The sequence below is a fragment of the Hyla sarda genome, chromosome 5, assembly GCF_029499605.1.
Source record: "Hyla sarda isolate aHylSar1 chromosome 5, aHylSar1.hap1, whole genome shotgun sequence".
Classification (NCBI taxonomy): Eukaryota; Metazoa; Chordata; class Amphibia; order Anura; family Hylidae; genus Hyla; species Hyla sarda.
In genome coordinates, this window is record NC_079193.1 from 278,518,018 (window position 1) to 278,537,522 (window position 19,505).

The window sequence follows — 19,505 nt, forward strand, 5'->3', positions numbered from 1 at the left end:
GCCCATAGCACCCAAACCAGAGCTCGGCTTTAATTTTACCAAAACAATATGAGAAATAAAGCCAAGCTGTAATGGGTTGCTATAGGCAACAAAGATTCTTACTGTTTGATATCATGATAGATCTCCTAGTGTCTCAACCGTCCTTGCAAGTCCTCCTGAGCTTTGATCACAGGTTTACATCACTTGTTGGTGAAACATTTGCACTGACTGGTATCAGTAGAATAGAAGCAGTAAGTGTACAGCACTAGAAAGAGAGGAATGCAGTACATTTTCCATATAGATTGCAAAACAAAGAACAGTATTGTTCTCTAGGAAAAGATGGAAAGGGTTCTGCACTTACCACTGATGTTCAGGTCGTAATCCCCGGCAGTGATCACATTGGGGACTAACCCTTCAGCAGGTTGATTGGAGGCGACAACATCGTTCAGGAGCTTACGGATTGCTGCTTGTAGAGGTGGCTGAGTATTAATGCTGTTAACGGCGATCTTCAGGTTTTTTATCACATGGAGTTGGTTGTTGGGATCCCGCATGTGCACTAGAGAAAAGAGAAGAAAAAAGGTCAGTACAATTCCTATTGCTGATGTTGATAACATCAGGTTAACTGGCCTTCATAGCTGGGAACCCGGCTCCACATACAACTCCATATGTGACAATATCAATGCCCTGGACAGAGACTGGCTACACTGCAGAAAATGGTGTGGGAAAAACACAATTTTTTTTTTTTTTAAACCATATTAAAGAGAAACTGTTTACCTACACTGAGGTATTGAAAGAGCTTTATTTGTCATTCAGTCATCATTACAAGTCATACAATAAATTACAAATCGCACAAAAGCACAATACAATATACAGCACAGGATCCCTAAGCTATACACTGTACCACATGCTACACTAACATTCCGCTCCATCACTCAATATTGGAGAAACAAAGTTGAAAAACAACAATACTTTACAGTCTGTGATCGGGGAGGGGCATGGGAAGAATGGGGGTGGGGGGTGATAACCGGGTCCAACTACTGGGCCAACGTATGGAGAGGTAGGAGAAGCAGAGGGGCATTAATCCTCTTCTTCATCGACATCCGGACGGTCCAAGATGGAATAGTCTCAAGGCCGGCTTTGGACCAGCCTGCGGCAGTCCTGGACGGACATATCCTTCCTGTTGTAAATGAGGCGATTCCTGGCCAGCCATTTAGCGTCCTTAAAACAGTTCATAAGGCGCCAGGCCTCCTGGATGGCCTCCAAGTCGTGAACCCCAGGAAAAAGTCCATCAAGCACTGAATGGTACGATAGGTTGTTCCTGGGTACCGAGTCTCCAAGTTCAGGTTCCAGGGCGCTCCAAAAGACCCTGCGCAAAGGGGCACTGCCAAAAGACATGCATAGATGTTTCCTCCACATAGGGGCACCTGGGGCAGTAACTGGTTTTGCACAGGCCACGGACATGCATGAATGACCTCAGAGATAGTCCCCCCTGAATGGCTATCCACGACAAGTCCTTGTGCCCATTGATTAGCCTTGCAGAGGCTACATCGTCACAAACAATCTCTGCCATGGCCTTAGGGAGCCCTATAACTGACTCCAGCAAGTCCTTAGCTCTGATGAGCTTGTAAACAGTCTTAGGCAAGTCGGGCTTGAGTCCCTCCAGTTGGTGTTCCCCAATGAACCGGACAACATCCCCATAGTACCAAGGAGTGTGCCAGTTTTAAGGGATGGAGCTGTCCCACTTGTCCCAGCCTATCCTCTTCCAGTCGGGCAGGAGAAAGAGGCGGGACATGGACCTTCCCGCAGAGCCTTTCCTTTCAACCAAAGTCCTCTGCACGCTGTCACATACAAAAGAAGCCTGCAGCAGAGTGGGGATATCGGGGACTTGGGACTTAAAGCTCCAACAGAGCAGATCATGTGTCCGTCATTCTCTATAATCAGATTGACAGGAAATGAATGCAGCGGTGACCACATGTGCTTTCATACTCCATTATAATCCAGGAAAGATATTGTAACAGCCAACTGAGTGCTCAAGGCCAATTCAGTATCTTACCATTAGGGATCGACCGATTATCGGTTTGGCCGATATTATCGGCTGACAATCACGATTTTGGGCATTATTGGTATAGGCAATTACCTTGACAATAATGCCCTGCCCCACCGCACCGCCGCTGCCCCATTGCCTCCCCCATCCCCAGTTTTATAATTACCTGTTCCCGGGGCCCGGGGTCCGCGCTACTTCTGGCTCCTGCGCTGTCCTGCGTTACGCTGTGTGCTGCGCAATCACGAGTGACGTCCTCAAAGTGATGTCACTGTCAGTGCGTACAGTAACAGCTCAGGAAGCCGCCGGAGCCAGAAGTAGCACGGACCCCGGGAACAGGTAATTATAAAACCGGGGATGGGGCAGCAGCAGTGGTTAAACTCAGGACCGGAAGTGGGAGAGAAGAGGGCGGCGGCGGTCTCTGGGCAGGGGGGGGTGGTAGTGCGGACCCCGGGAACAGGTAATTATAAAACCGGGGATGGGGGAGGCAATGGGGCAGTGGTTAAACTCACGACAGGCAGGGAGAGAGAAGCAGGTGGCGGCGGCGGAGGTCTCTGGCCCCGATAAAGCCGCTGCAGTTCATTGATTTAAAGCGCCCACTTTAAATCACTGATCTGCAGCGGCTTCTGTAGGGCTGGGTGGGGGGTGGTTGGGGGAGTGGTGAAATAGCCGATAACTTATACCGGAATATCGGTATAAGTTATCGGCTATCGGCCGAAAAGTCCACAGATTATCGGGCCTAAACAAATCAATATCGGTCGATCCCTACTTCCCATACACCTATGTGAAGCATGCTGCAACTCCCACTGACCTAACATTTACCATCTATTTATAGATAGAAGATAAATGTTTACTAATTTTGGTTTACCACTGAACCATTATGGAGGTGCTCTCCCCAAGAGTCACAGTGACTGCCCCCATAGGCTACAAGACACCATTACAAGGCAGCTCCAGCAGCTGTCAATGCATGCTCAGATAAAGCTGAGCCCAGTAAACTTCCCTGAGCATGCAACAGGCTGACTTACAATGACGGATCCCAGCTTACCACAAGGGGTGTGTTATCCCCTAAAGGAAATCTGTCTTCAGTGTCACCTGCACAAACCTGTCGCCACAGCCAGGTAGTGCAGATGACAACCACACTTAACTGATCTTGCTCCATGCTCCCATTATCTTCTTAGGTTGTTTTTGTTCTGTAGCCGACATGGAGCATGGTTGGAGCTTTCTGATGACTCCAGAACAGGGTCCATACTCTTCCTGCTACTCTTCCTGCTACAGGGGTGTAGAAATCCTATTGCCTGATGCCCGGCACATGCAGTTTTGGGCGCCAGCCAGGTGAATTCTTTGGGAATTTAGCCCTCTTCCGGTCAAGCAGGGCTAAATGCCTGAAGACTTCACATATGATGGGGCAATCAGTCTCTCCCCGTCACTAAATTCTAAAGACCGCAGCTGTATGCAGCAGCCTATAAGGAGCCACGCAAGGACATCAGCATCCAGGCGTAGGCGCATGCGATGTTGTCACACATCGCATGCACCTGTCAGAACAGAGAATGCAGTCCAGCAACAGCAGCTACCGCCGGGCCCGCCAAGATGCAGAGTGCACCACGGGACAGAGGACAGGTAATGCATAGCAGGGGATCAGAGAGAAGGGGGAGGGGGGGGGAGTTGGTGAATGAATAAATTAATGAAAGAGTTAATATTGCGCCACAGGAGGTGATAATGGTACAGGGGCATCAGAGGGGGAAATATAATTGCAAAGGAGGCATAAGGGGAGGGGATATAGTGGCACAGGGGGGTTGTGCATTGCCGACACACAATGCTACATGTGCAACTGGTGGTATAGTAAGGAGTCTGTCACCAAACTATGCATATCTAAAAAGGCCATCACCATGAAAAGTTTGGAAAGCTCTGACTTAGGGGGTATAACTGTTTAAATGGGAGCCCTACCTGCCTACCTTATAGGATCATATCTATCCAGGGTCCTGTCTACCTACTGGGGGAGCTCTACCTACTGGGGGTCCTATCTATCTGGGGCTCTGTCTGGGAGCCCTACCTTTCTACCAACTGGGGGGGGGGGGAAGACATATCTATCTGGGACAATATTTACCTACTGGGGGAACCAAACCTGCCTACCAACTGGGGAAACGTATATATCTGGGGCCCTATTTACATACTGGGGAGCCATACCTGACTACTTGATAAAGGGACATACCTACCTGAGGGGGAGACTACCTACTTAATTGGAGGGGACGATTTACTTATCAGGGGCCCTATTCACCTAATGAGGTGACATACTGGTCTGCCTATAAAAGGGGTAGTCCAGTGGTAAAAAACGTATCCCCTATCCTAAGGATAAGGGATAAGTTTCAGATTGCGGGGGGTCCGACCGCTGGGGCCCACACGATCTCTCTGTACAGGGCCCCGGCTCGCGTTTTTACCACCGCACGAAGCGGCGGCCGACACGCCCCCTCAATACAACTCTATGGCAGAGCCGGAGATTGCCGATGTCAGCCGCCGCTTCGTGCGGTGGTCAACACGCCCCCTTCCCGCTTGCTGCCGGGGCACCCAGTGGTCGGACCCCCGCGATCTAAAACTTATCCCCTGTCCTTAGCATAGGGGATACGTTTTTTACCACTGGACTACCCCTTTAAGTTTCTATTAATAATGAACTTATTTACATACTATTTTGGTTGAAATTATTTTGTGTAGCAGGACAAGTGGATTGTCATGAGGGACAAGTAGACAGTGCTCTGTTTTAGTCCCCTGGACAAGTAGTATTTTATTTTTCATACTCACACCCCTGTAAGGTTACCTCCAGCTCTCCCATAGGAGATAAGCGTTAGGGGTTGGAATTCTCCTTTAACCCCTTAAGGACTCAGCTCATTTTGGCCTTAAGGACTCCCTTGTGTGGGAAAATTTATAAGAAAACCGCAATTTAGCAAATTTTGGAAGGTTTCATTTTCACGCTGTACAATTTACGGTAAAATAGACATGGTTTCTTTATTCTGTGGGTCAATATGATTAAAATGATACCACTGATTACATACTTTTCTATTATTGTACCGCTTTAAAGAAAATCGCAAACTTGTAAACCAGATTAGTACGTTTAAAATCCCTTTATTTTGCTGACCTATAACTTTTTCATTTTTCCATGTAAGTGGCGGTATGAGGGCTCACTTTTTGCGCCGTCATCTGTACTTTTTTTTTTCATACCACATTTGCATAAATAAAACTTTTAATACATTTTTTTAAAATAAAATTTTATTAAAAAAAGCAGCAATTTTGGACTTAAATTTTTTTTTACATTTATGCCGTTCACCGTACGGGATCATGAACATTATATTTTAATAGTTGGGATATTTACGCACGCGGCGATACCAAATATGTTTATTGAATTTGTTTATTTATTAATTTCTTTTTACAATTTTTGGGGGTAAAATGGGAAAATGTACATTTTTATTGGGGGGAGGGGATTTTTCTAATTTTTTTCCCCATAGGGAACTATTTATAGCAATCATTTGATTGCTAATACTGTTCAGTGCTATGCATAGAGCATAGCACTGATCAGTGTTATCGGTGATGTTCTGCTCTGGTCTGCTCGATCTCAGTCCAGAGCAGAAGACCTGTGGAAGGCAGCAGAGGCAGGTGAGGGGACCACCACCCACCATTATGGATGATTGGATGTTAGCAGCGCTGCGGCCGATCCGATCATCCATTTAAGTGACCGCACTCCCGCAGATGCCGTGATCTGTATTGATCACGGCATCTGAGGGATTAATGGTGGACATCCTCATGATCGCAGATGTTGCCCATTACCGGCAGGCCCTGGCTGCTGTCGAATGACCTTAGCATCGCTCCGATGCTAGCGGTCATGTACAGGATGTAAATGTACGTCCTGGTGCATTAAGTACCACCGCACCAGGATGTACATTTACATACTGCGTTAAGGGGTTAATGGTTTTAAACAGTAAAAAAAAAAGTCTACTTTTGGTTTTTGATGTTTCAGATGAAGTTTTACATAGTTTTACATATTTTTCATAATGAAATACAATTTTCTATATACTAATATTTCTCTTATTATTGTAAACCTCTGCTTGTAGTCGCTGAATGGAAACCTTTGTTTACTTCAGGCAGCTGAGGATCTGACCTGGTCACATGATCACACAGGCACTCTCTTAGCTACAGTACAGTCATGGTCCCACGCACACTTGTTCTCCAGTTTGCTACCCTATCCGATCTGTGTTATAGAGCCGTGCAGCTTTGTGATCACTTGACCAGGATAAATATTTTCTCACACAGAGTAAACAGTAAAGGGTCCCATTCAACAACAAGTGAAGAATCCGAAAACCATAATGAACTGATCTCAAAAAGTAAAAGAAAATAATACTAATAATTTGAACTATTTTTTATTATACATTGATAAAGATTTACCGGCTAATAAATCGGTAAGCTCAAGCATTGCTTTGGTAGAAGTCCTCAAAAGTCCCCTATATGTAACACACCAGAACCACAGTGATCTAACACGATACGCCAGGGGCCGGCGGCACTTAAATGTAACACAATTCATACATACACAGCAACTAAGTAAAGAAACCACGGCTGGTCCGCTATAACATAACACTACCAACAAGATAGAACCAGATCATGTAAAATGACTTATTAACACATATGCAAAAAATACATATAGGCGAAACGTACGTTGGGGTAGGAGGAGGTAGGTGTGTGGCTGCATGGCAGGAGGACTTTATGGTCTCTCATTCATTTCTCCCTTGGCTATTCTCTGTTTATTGTACCCTTTCTCATTTAGGACATTCTTTGATGTGTCACTGTTACATTATTTGTTACCCATATGTTTATAGACATTTTTCAATAATATCCAGTGACCTCTTCCATGTTTACATTTGTACTTTCTATGGTACACCAGTTATTCCCTGTACTCCATGTAGGGCTACACCACTTGCCTGCTCCCATCTTCTGTGACTGCTATTGTAGTGCCTTATTTTATCCTCTTTTTTATTATTTTTATTGTATGTATTTTTTGCATATGTGTTAATAAAAGTCATTTTACATGATCTGGTTCTATTTTGTTGGTAGTGTTAAATGTAACACACCTGCGGCCTGCAGGCCAAGCATATTGGTAAAGGTTTATCAAAACTTGTCCAGAGGAAACGTTGCCTATAGCAACCAATCAGATCGCTTCTTTTATTTTCAACAAGACCCCTGCAAAATGAAAGACGTGATCTGGTCAGTTGCTATGGGAAACTAGGCAACTTTTCCTTTTCACAGGTTTTGATAAATCTCCCCCATTATGACAGCCTGTGGCACCCAAATAACATCCTAGAGGCCCACAGTGTCCAAATGCTGCAACTAACCAGAAGCTTACAGTGCCCAAACCATACAGCAGAGGCCCACTGTGCCAAGGTTCTGCACACCAGATGCCTGTAGGGCTCAAATACAAGATGACTGGAACAACATGAAAGGGCCCCGCTGTGCCCAAAGACATCATGGCAAAGTACCACCAAGCATATGACAAAGGCCTACTGCACCCAAGTACAACCCAACAGTGACCCCCTGTGCCAAGGAAGCACAACACAACAGTGGCCCACTGCGCCCAAGCACAACACAACACGACAGTGTCCCACTGCGCCCAAGCAACGCATGACATGACAGTGGCCCACTGCGCCCAAGCACAACACGACAGTGTCCCACTGCGCCCAAGCACAACACAACATGACAGTGTCCCACTGCGCCCAAGCACAACACGAGATGAGTGGCCCACTGCGCCCAAGCACAACACGACATGACAGTGTCCCTCTGCGCCCAAGCACAACACAACATGACAGTGTCCCTCTGCGCCCAAACACAACATGACAGTGGTCCACTGCGCCCAAGCACAACACGAGTGTCCCACTGCGCCCAAGCACAACATGACAGTGTCCCACTGCGCCCAAGCACAACACAACAGTGGTCCACTGCGCCCAAGCACAACACGACATGACAGTGTCCCACTGCGCCCAAGCACAACACGACATGACAGTGGCCCACTGCGCCCAAGCACAACACCACATGACAGTGGCCCACTGCGCCCAAGCACAACACCACATGACAGTGGCCCACTGCGCCCAAGCACAACACCACATGACAGTGGCCCACTGCGCCCAAGCACGACATGACAGTGGCCCACTGCGCCCAAGCACGACACGACAGTGTCCCACTGCGCCCAAGCACAACACGACAGTGTCCCACTGCGCCCAAGCACAACACGAGTGTCCCACTGCGCCCAAGCACAACACGAGATGAGTGGCCCACTGCGCCCAAGCACAACACGACATGACAGTGTCCCTCTGCGCCCAAGCACAACACAACATGACAGTGTCCCTCTGCGCCCAAACACAACATGACAGTGGTCCACTGCGCCCAAGCACAACACGAGTGGCCCACTGCGCCCAAGCACAACATGACAGTGGCCCACTGCAGCCCAAGCAACACATGACATGACAGTGTCCCACTGCACCCAAGCACAACGCAACATGACAGTGGTCCACTGCGCCCAAGCACAACACGACATGACAGTGTCCCACTGCGCCCAAGCACAACACGACATGACAGTGGCCCACTGCGCCCAAGCACAACACCACATGACAGTGGCCCACTGCGCCCAAGCACAACACGACAGTGTCCCACTGCGCCCAAGCACAACACAACATGACAGTGTCCCACTGCGCCCAAGCACAACACAAGATGAGTGGCCCACTGCGCCCAAGCACAACACGACATGACAGTGTCCCTCTGCGCCCAAGCACAACACAACATGACAGTGTCCCTCTGCGCACAAACACAACATGACAGTGGTCCACTGCGCCCAAGCACAACACGAGTGGCCCACTGCGCCCAAGCACAACATGACAGTGGCCCACTGCAGCCCAAGCAACACATGACATGACAGTGGTCCACTGCGCCCAAGCACAACACGAGATGAGTGTCCCACTGCACCCAAGCACAACGCAACATGACAGTGGTCCACTGCGCCCAAGCACAACACGACATGACAGTGTCCCACTGCGCCCAAGCACAACACGACATGACAGTGGTCCACTGCGCCCAAGCACAACACGAGATGAGTGTCCCACTGCACCCAAGCACAACGCAACATGACAGTGGTCCACTGCGCCCAAGCACAACACGACATGACAGTGTCCCACTGCGCCCAAGCACAACACGACATGACAGTGGCCCACTGCGCCCAAGCACAACACGACATGACAGTGGCCCACTGCGCCCAAGCACAACGCAACATGACAGTGTCCCACTGCGCCCAAGCACAACACGACATGACAGTGTCCCACTGCGCCCAAGCACAACACGACATGACAGTGGCCCACTGCGCCCAAGCACAACACGACATGACAGTGGCCCACTGCGCCCAAGCACAACACGACATGACAGTGGCCCACTGCGCCCAAGCACAACACGACATGACAGTGGCCCACTGCGCCCAAGCACAACAGGACATGACAGTGGCCCACTGCGCCCAAGCACAACACGACATGACAGTGGCCCACTGCGCCCAAGCACAACACGACATGACAGTGTCCCTCTGCGCCCAAGCACAACACCACATGACAGTGTCCCTCTGCGCCCAAGCACAACACCACATGACAGTGGTCCACTGCGCCCAAGCACAACACCACATGACAGTGGCCCACTGCGCCCAAGCACAACACGACATGACAGTGTCCCACTGCGCCCAAGCACAACACGACATGACAGTGTCCCACTGCGCCCAAGACCAACACGACATGACAGTGTCCCTCTGCGCCCAAGCACAACACGACATGACAGTGGTCCACTGCGCCCAAGCACAACACGACATGACAGTGGCCCACTGCGCCCAAGCACAACACGACAGTGGCCCACTGCGCCCAAGCACAACACGACAGTGGCCCACTGCGCCCAAGCACAACACGACATGACAGTGTACCACTGCGCCCAAGCACAACACGAGATGAGTGGCCCACTGCGCCCAAGCACAACACGACATGACAGTGTCCCACTGCGCCCAAGCACAACACGACATGACAGTGTCCCACTGCGCCCAAGACCAACACGACATGACAGTGTCCCTCTGCGCCCAAGCACAACACAACATGACAGTGGTCCACTGCGCCCAAGCACAACATGACATGACAGTGGCCCACTGCGCCCAAGCACAACACGACAGTGGCCCACTGCGCCCAAGCACAACACGACATGACAGTGGTCCACTGCGCCCAAGCACAACACAACATGACGGTGTTCCACTGCGCCCAAGCACAACATGACAGTTGTCTTTTTTGCCAAACTGGTGTTCCAGTAGAAAAGAGGACCCGCCTTATCAATAACATTGGATCAGCCTGTGCCCAATGCCCTCTTACCCATACCGGGAGCTGTCAAACTCACCCTCACTGCTGAGGCGGCAGAAGGGCCGGACCAGCTCGCAGAAGGACAACTGGTTTTTCCGGGCGAGTCTCTCGGCCTCATCGCTGCACAGGGCCGCCACCTGCGGGATGAACGAGTCCTGGAGGAACTCATGGACGGAGAGCAGGCACTGCGCCATCCCGGGCCCGGCCTCCTCTGCAGACGCGGATCAGGGCGCCGGCCGCTCCGTACACTGGGGACGTGGTGGAGTTTGCCTCCGGTACAGCGCAGCCTGCTCCGCCCTCTCCCGTCAGCCGGTTCCAGCCAGTCACGTGACTTCCGTGCCTGTCACCAGGGCAGTGGAGAGCGCGCTCCCGGGCGGTAGACCCAGCAGCTCAGCCTCGCCACCGCGATAGGCGAGTTCTGCAAGAGCGTGACGTCACAGTACAGGAAGCGGCGCAGCGTGATGGCGTCTTCGTGTTACCAACGGCTGAGAACGTCAGTGTCCGTGCCCAACCGGGCAGGCGGAATGTGTATGTGAATATACAGCGCCGGGTAAAGCGGGTATTACTCCTGGCCTGGCTATGTTTAGGCACACAAGGCAGTGTTTGGTCAGTATGTTTAACCCCTTAAGGACACAGGGTTTTTCCACTTTGTTTTTTTTCTCATCATCACCTAAAAATCAAAAAGTTTTCAATTTTGCACCTACAGACCCATAAGAGGGTTTTTTGTTTTTTTTGCGCCACCAATTGTACTTTATAATGACTTTTATCATTTCACCACAAAATTTACAGCGAAACCTAAAAAAATAATTGTGGGGCAAAAGTGGTAAAAAAAATCCCATTTGGGGGGCTTCCGATTCTACGCAGTGCACTTTTCGGTAAACATGACACCATATCTTTATTCCGTAGGTCCATACGGTTACAAGGATACCTAATTTACATAGGTTTTATTTTATTACTAATTATAACTACATGGATCAGAATTAGTATGTGTAAAAATGACATCTTCTGACCTCTTTTAACTTTTTATTTTTCCATATACAGGGATGTATTTTCTGCGCTGTGTTCTGAAGTTTTTATCGGTGCCATTTATGTTTGGTAAATGGAAGATGCAAGAAAGAAACATAGGGGGGCACTTACGAGTCGGAGTCTCTTGGAAGGTGCAAACTTTAGTTTCTTTAATAGGTGCATAAGAAATCCATAACGCAGGATGGCAGGAATCACAGCGTGGTGCAGTTAGCTGCTTTCTTCAGACTAGCGCCACTCCCGGCGCAAAAGCAGCTAACTGCACCACGCTGTGATTCCTGCGTTATGGATTTCTTATGCACCTATTAAAGAAACTAAAGTTTGCACCTTCCAAGAGACTCCGACTCGTAAGTGCCCCCCTATGTTTCTTTCTTGCATCTTCCATTTACATTGTTATGAAGACTTTATGGGGTTGAGCACACTGTGGAGGTTCGTAGGTGTGCGTTATTAACCCCTTCATGACCCAGCCCATTTTCACCTTCATGACCTGGGCATTTTTTGAAAATCTGACCACTGTCACTTTAAACATTAATAACTCTGGAATGCTTTTACTTATCATTCTGATTCCGAGATTGTTTTTTCGTGACATATTCTACTTTATGTTATCGGTAAAATTTCACTGATATTTGTATCCTTTCTTGGTAAAAAATCTAAAAATTTCATGAAAATTTAGCATTTTTCTAACTTTGAAAGTCTCTGCTTGAAAGGAAAATGGATATTCCAAATAAATTACATATTGATTCACATATACAATATGTCTACTTTGTGTTTGCATTAAAAAATTGACAAGTTTTTACTTTTGGAAGACACCAGAGGGCTTCAAAGTTCCGCAGCAATTTTCCAATTTTTCTCAAGATTTTCAAAATCGTAATTTTTCAGGGCCCAGTTCAGGTTGGAAGTGGATTTTAAGGATCTTCATATTAGAAATACCCCATAAATGACCCCATTATAAAAACTGCACATTCAGTAAGTGTTTTAACCCTTTAGGTGTTTCACAGGAATAGCAGCAAAGTGAAGGAGAAAATTCTAAATCTTCATTTTTTACACTCGCATTTTCTTGTAGACCCAATTTTTGAATTTTTACAAGGGGTAAAAGGAGAGAAATCGCCCTAAAATTTGTAACCCAATTTCTCTTGAGTAAGGAAATACCTCATATGCGTATGTAAAGTGTTCAGCGGGCACAGTAGAGGGCTCAGAAGGGAAGGAGCGACAAGGGGATTTTGGAGAGTGAGTTTTTCTGAAAGGGTTTTTGGGGGGCATGTCCCATTTAGGAAGCCCCTAAGGTGCCAGAACAGTGGACCCCCCCCCCCACATGTGACCCTATTTTGGAAACTATACCCCTCATGGAATTTAATAAGGGGTGCAGTGAGCATTTACACCCCACTGGCGTTTGACAGATATTTGAAACAGTGGACTGTGCAAATCAAAAATTTTATTTTTCATTTTCACAGACCACTGTTCCAAAAATCTGTCATACACCAGTGGGGTGTAAATGCTCACTGCACCCCTTATTACATTCCGTGAGGGTGTAGTTTCCAAAATGGGGTCACATGTGGATATTTATTGTTTTGCGTTTGTCAGAACTGCTGTAACAATCGGCCACCCCTGTGCAAATCGCCTCAAATGTACATGGTGCACTCTCCCTTCTGGGCCTTGTTGTGCGCCACCAGAGCACTTTGCGCCCACATATGAGGTATCTCCGTACTCAGGAGAAATTGCGTTACAAATTTAGAGGGTCTTTTTTCCCTTTTACCTCTTGTGAAAATGAAAAGTATAGGGCAACACCAGCATGTCAGTGTAAAAAAATTTTTTTTTTACACTAACATGCTGGTGTAGACCCCAACTTCACCTTTTCATAAGGGGTTAAAGAAGAAAAAGCCCCCCAAAATTTGTAAGGCAATTTCTCCCGAGTACCGCGATACCCCATATGTGTCCCAAAACTGTTGCCCTGAAATACGACAGGGCTCCAAAGTGAGAGAGCGCCATGCGCATTTGAGGCCTGAATTAGGGATTTGCATAGGGGTGGACATAGGGGTATTCTACGCCAGTGATTCCCAAACAGGGTGCCTCCAGCTGTTGCAAAACTCCCAGCATGCCTGGACAGTCAATGGCTGTCTGGCAATACTGGGAGTTATTATTTTGCAACAGCTGGAGGCTCCGTTTTGGAAACAGTAGCGTACCAGACGTTTTTCATTTTTTTGGGGGAGGGGGGCTGTGTAGGGGTATATGTAGTGTTTTTTACTTTTTATTCTAGGTTAGTGTCAATGTAGTGTAGTGTTTTTAGGGTACAGTCACATGGGCAGAGGTTCACAGCAAGTTTGGAAACTACACCCCTCAGAGAATTTAATAAGGGGTGCAGTGAGTATTTACACCCCACTGGCATTTGACAGATCTTTGGAACAGTGGGCTGAGCAAATGAAAAATTTAATTTTTCATTTTCACGGACCACTGTTCCAAAAATCTGTCAGACACCTGTGGGGTGTAAATGCTCACTGCACCCCTTATTACATTACGTGAGGGGTGTAGTTTCCAAAATGGGGTCACATGTTGGGGGGTCCATTGTTCTGGCACTATGGGGGCTTTGTAAACACACGTGGCCTTCAATTCCGGACACGTTTTCTCTTCAAAATCCTTCTGTTCTGAGCATTGTAGTTCGCACGCCGAGCACTTTACATCCACATTTGGGGTATTTTCTTACTCAGAAGAAATGGGGTTACAAATTTTGGGGGGCTTTTTTTTCCTATTTTCCCTTGTGAAAATGAAAAATTTAGGGTAACACCAGCATTTTAGTGAAAAAAAATAATTTTTTTCATTTTCCCATCCAACTTTAACGAAAAATTTTCAAACACCTGTGGGGTGTTAATGCTCACTATACCCCTTGTTACATTCCGTGAGGGGTGTAGTTTCCAAAATGGGGGTCACATGTCGGTATTAATTTTTTTGCGTTTATGTCAGAACCGCTGTAAAATTAGCCACCCCTGTGCAAATCACCAATTTAGGCTTCAAATGTACATAGTGCGCTCTCACTCCTGAGCCTTGTTGTGCGCCCGCAGATCATTTTACGCCCACATCTGGGGTATTTCCGTACTCGGGAGAAATTGCGTTACAAATTTTGGGGGTCTTTTTTTCCTTTTACCTCTTGTGAAAATAAAAAGTAAAGGGCAACACCAGCACGTTAGTGTAAAAAAAAATTTCCTTTTCATAAGGCGTAAAAGGAGAAAAAGCCCCCCAAAATTTGTAGTGTAATTTCTCCCGGGTACGGAGATACCCCATATGTGGCCCTAAACTGTTTCCTTGAAATACGACAGGGCTCCGAAGTGAGAGAGCGCCATGCGCATTTGAGGACTAAATTAGGGATTGCATAGAGGTGGACATAGGGGTATTCTACGCCAGTGATTCCCCACCAATGGCAGGGATAGGAGGGGTGGCACCTATCTCTTCAGGGGGATTGTGGGTGTCTTAGACACCCGCGATCCCACTTATATTCCGGGTCACCATAGACCCGTAATGACCCGGAATCGCGCAAATCGCAAATGTGAATTCACTTGCGATTTGCGCCGATCGCCGACATGGGAGGGGTCTGATGACCCCCTGGGCATTTGCGCGGGGTGCCTGCTGATAGATATCAGCAGTCACCCCGGTCCGGTCCCTGCCCGGCGAGCGGCGTGGACCGAAATTCCCACGGGCGTACAGGTACACCCCTGGTCCTTAAGTACCAGGGAGCAAAGGCGTACCTGTTTGCCCTTGGTCCTTAAGGGGTTAACCCCTTCATGACCCAGCCCATTTTCACCTTCAGGACCTGGGCATTTTTTGAACATCTGACCACTGTTACTTTAAACATTAATAACTCTGGAATGCTTTTACTTCTCATTCTGATTCCGAGATTGTTTTTTTGTGACATATTCTACTTTATGTTATTGGTAAAATTTCACTGATATTTGCATCCGTTCTTGGTAAAAAATCTAAATATTTCATGAAAATTTTTCATTTTTCTAACTTTGAAACTCTCTGCTTGTAAGGAAAATGGATATTCCAAATAAATTACATATTGATTCACATATACAATATGTCTACTTTATGTTTGCATCAAAAAATTGACAAGTTTTTACTTTTGGAAGACACCAGAGGGCTTCAAAGTTCCGCAGCAATTTTCCAATTTTTCTGAAGATTTTCAAAATCTTACTTTTTCAGGGACCAGTTCAGGTTGGAAGTGGATTTTAAGGGTCTTCATATTAGAAATACCCCATAAATGACCCCATTATAAAAACTGCACATTCAGTAAGTGTTTTAACCCTTTAGGTGTTTCACAGGAATAGCAGCAAAGTGAAGGAGAAAATTCGAAATCTTCATTTTTTACACTCGCATGTTCTTGTAGACCCAATTTTTGAATTTTTACAAGGGGTAAAAGGAGAGAAATCACCCTAAAATTTGTAACCCAATTTCTCTTGAGTAAGGAAATACCTCATATGCGTATGTAAATTGTTCGGCGGGCGCAGTAGAGGGCTCAGAAGGGAAGGAGCGACAATGGGATTTTGGAGAGTGAGTTTTTCTGAAAGGGTTTTTTGGGGGCTTGTCCCATTTAGGAAGCCCCTATGGTGCCAGAACAGTGGACCTCCCCACATGTGATCCCATTTTGGAAACTACACCCCTCATGGAATTTAATAAGGGGTGCAGTGAGCATTTACACCCCACTGGCGTTTGACAGATATTTGAAACAGTGGACTGTGCAAATCAAAAATTGTATTTTTCATTTTCACAGACGACTGTTCCAAAAATCTGTCATACACCAGTGGGGTGTAAATGCTCACTGCACCCCTTATTAAATTCCATGAGGGGTGTAGTTTCCAAAATGGGGTCACATATGGATATTTATTGTGTTGCGTTTATGTCAGAACTGCTGTAACAATCAGCCACCCCTGTGCAAATCACCTCAAATGTACATGGTGCACTCTCCCTTCTGAGCCTTGTTGTGCGCCCCCAGAGCACTTTGCGCCCACATATGGGGTATCTCCGTACTCGGGAGAAATTGCATTACAGATTTTGGGGGTCTTTTTTCCCTTTTACCTCTTGTGAAAATGAAAAGTATAGGGCAACACCAGCATGTCAGTGTAAAATGTTTTATTTTTATACACTAACATGCTGGTGTAGACCCCAACTTCACCTTTTCATAGGGGTTAAAGAAAAAAAGCCCCCCAAAATTTGTAAGGCAATTTCTCCCGAGTACGGAGATACCCCATATGTGTCCCAAAACTGTTGCCCTGAAATACGACAGGGCTCCAAAGTGAGAGAGCGCCATGTGCATTTGAGGCCTAAATTAGGGATTGCATAGGGGTGGACATAGGGGTATTCTATGCCAATGATTCCCAAACAGGGTGCCTCCAGCTGTTGCAAAACTCCCAGCATGCCTGGACAGTCAATGGCTGTCCGGCAATACTGGGAGTTGTTGTTTTGCAACAGCTGGAGGCTCTGTTTTGGAAACAGTAGCGTACCAGACGTTTTTCATTTTTTAGGGGGAGGGGGGCTGTGTAGAGGTATGTGTTTATGTAATGTTTTTTACTTTTTATTTTAGGTTAGTGTAAGTGTAGTGTAGTGTTTTTAGGGTACAGTCACATGGGCAGAGGTTCACATCAAGTTTGCCGCTGGGAGTTTGAGCTGTAGCGCAAAATTTGCGCCATCTCAAACTTGCAGCACTCACTGTAAACCTCCGCCCATGTGAGTGTACCCTGTACATTCACATTGGGGGGAGGGGGCAAACATCCAGCTGTTGCAAACTCCGAGCATGCCCTTTGGCTGTCCGTGCATGCTGGGAGTTGTAGTTTTGCAACAGCTGGAGGCACACTAGTTTGGAAACACTAAGTTAAGTAATAAACTTTCAAATGTTTTGCAACCAAACTTAGTGTTTCCAAACCAGTGTGCCTCCAGCTGTTGCAAAACTACAACTCCCAGCATGCATGGTCTGTCAGTGCATGCTGGGAGTTATAGTTTTGCAACAATTGCAACAGCTGGAGGCACTGAGGTAGGAAACGGACAATGTTTCCCAACTAGTGTGCCTCCAGTTGTTGCAAAACTACAACTCCCAGCATGCCCAGACTGCCCAGGCATGCTGGAAGTTGTAGTTCGGCAATATCTGAAGGATCAGATGTTGCCGAACTACAACTTCCAGCATGCTTGGGCAGTCTGGTATGCTGGGAGTTGTAGTTTTGCAACATCTGGAGGTCCACAGTTTGGAGACCACTGTATAATGGTCTCCAATCTGTGCTCTTCCAGATGTTAGAGAACTACAACTCCCAGCATGCCTGGACAGACTGAGTATGCTGAGATTTGTAGTTTTGCAACATCTGGAAGAGCACAGATTGGAGACCATTATACAGTGGTCTCCAAACTGTGGACCTCCAGATGTTGCAAAACTGCAACTCCCAGCATGCACAGAAAGCCAAAGGCTGTCTGGGTATGCTGGGAGTTGCTGTTTTGAAACTCCCAGAGGCAGCAGTGAGATCGCTTTACGGCGATCTCACTGCTGCCAATGAAGATGCCGCCCTGCTGCTGCAAATTCACTGCCAGAACGCACCACCGCCGCGACCGCCTGGAGGACGCCGCTTACTCCGGGACCGCTCGGGACACCGCATGGCCGGGTAAGTGACGCCGGGGGATGGGTAAGGGACACTTAGCAGAGCGGTGTGTATCCCGATCCCCCTGATCGGCACTTGCACACCGCGCTGCTATCAGCTAGTCCGATTTGACTAGCTGATAGCAGCGATCACTGGCGGGGGGGGGGCATGAAACCCCCCGTGGTCGCATGGTAAGATGGCTGGCTATCAGTGATAGCCACCATCTTACCGGGCGCTGCGGGATGCCGCGAGTAGCGGCAAAAATGTTCATGACGTACCAGGTACGTCATGGGTCGGGAACACCTTCCCACTCATGACGTACAGGTGTGTCATAGGTCGGGAAGGGGTTTAAAGGGGTTATCCAGGGAAAAACTTTTTTTTTTTTTATAGATCAACTGGCTTCAGAAAATTTATCAGATTTGTTAATTACTTCTATTAAAAAATCTTAATCCTTTCAGTACTTATGAGCTGCTGCAGTTGAGTTGTTCTTTTCTGTCTAAGTGCTCTCTGATGACAAACGATTGCACAGTGGTGGATCCAGCTTCTCAGCGAATTACTGTTAAAATCCAAACTTAAATGAAATTGATAAAACATGGAAAATAGATAAAAACAGACTCCGACGCAGTTCAGTCATAGGGCAAGCTCTTAATCATGGCATGGATTAAGTGCTTGCACTAAACCAGAAACGCGTCGGCGTGCCTGTTTTTATCTATTTTGCATGTTTAATCGATTTCATTAAAGTTTGGATTTTAACAGTAATTCGCTGAGAAGCTGGATCCACCACTGTTCAATCGTTTGTCTATACGGGCAGGCGGCCCGCTTCTTCCGAGCTTCTGCGCTACAGAATACAGAGCAAGCCCTCCTATTTTTGGTCCGTGTGGTGAGTGAGCTGAGTTGCATCCTCCATTTTTTTTTATATCTTGCAGCTCTCTGATGACACCTGTCTAGGGAACTGTCCAGAGTAGAAAAAAATCCTCTTCTACTCTGTGCAATTCCTGAGACAAGCAGACGTCAGCAGAGAGCACTGTTGCCAGACAGAAAAGAACACCTCAACTTCAGCAGCTGATAATTATTGGAAGGATTAAAGGGGTACTCCGGTGAAAACATTTTTTCTTTTAAATCAACTGGTGGCAGAAAGTTAAACATATTTGTAAATTACTTCTATTAAAAAAATCTTAATGCATCCTGTACTTATTAGCTGCTGAATACTACAGAGGAAATTCTTTTCTTTTCGGAATGCTCTCTGATGACATCACGAGCACAGTTCTCTCTGCTGACGTTATTATAATAATAAAAATGCTTTATTTATTGTTGTCCTTAGAGGGATTTGAACCCAAGTCCCCAGCAGTGTAAGGCAGCAGTTCTAACTACTGAGCCACCATGCTGCCCTTAGCATACATCTGCTATGCACGGTTGCTAAAATGGACAGAGATGTCAGCAGTGAGCACTGTGCTC

At 47.0% G+C, this 19,505-nt stretch overlaps 1 protein-coding gene across 3 annotated transcripts in view; it reads right to left on the minus strand.

Annotated features, from left to right (window-relative positions):
• Positions 1–10,853, minus strand: part of TRAPPC8 (trafficking protein particle complex subunit 8) — a 111,812-nt gene extending 100,959 nt beyond the window's left edge. Inside the window, exons 1-2 of one of the 3 annotated variants that reach the window (XM_056521780.1) lie at positions 10,457–10,853; positions 341–535 (exon numbers count right to left, since the gene is read on the minus strand). In XM_056521780.1, coding sequence (XP_056377755.1) covers positions 341–535; positions 10,457–10,613 — 352 coding nt within the window. In that variant the 5' untranslated portion in view covers positions 10,614–10,853. The remainder of the gene's footprint in view (positions 1–340; positions 536–10,456) is intronic. The other 2 variants (XM_056521779.1, XM_056521781.1) reach the window with 2 other exon arrangements.
• Positions 10,854–19,505: the final 8,652 nt, after the last annotated feature.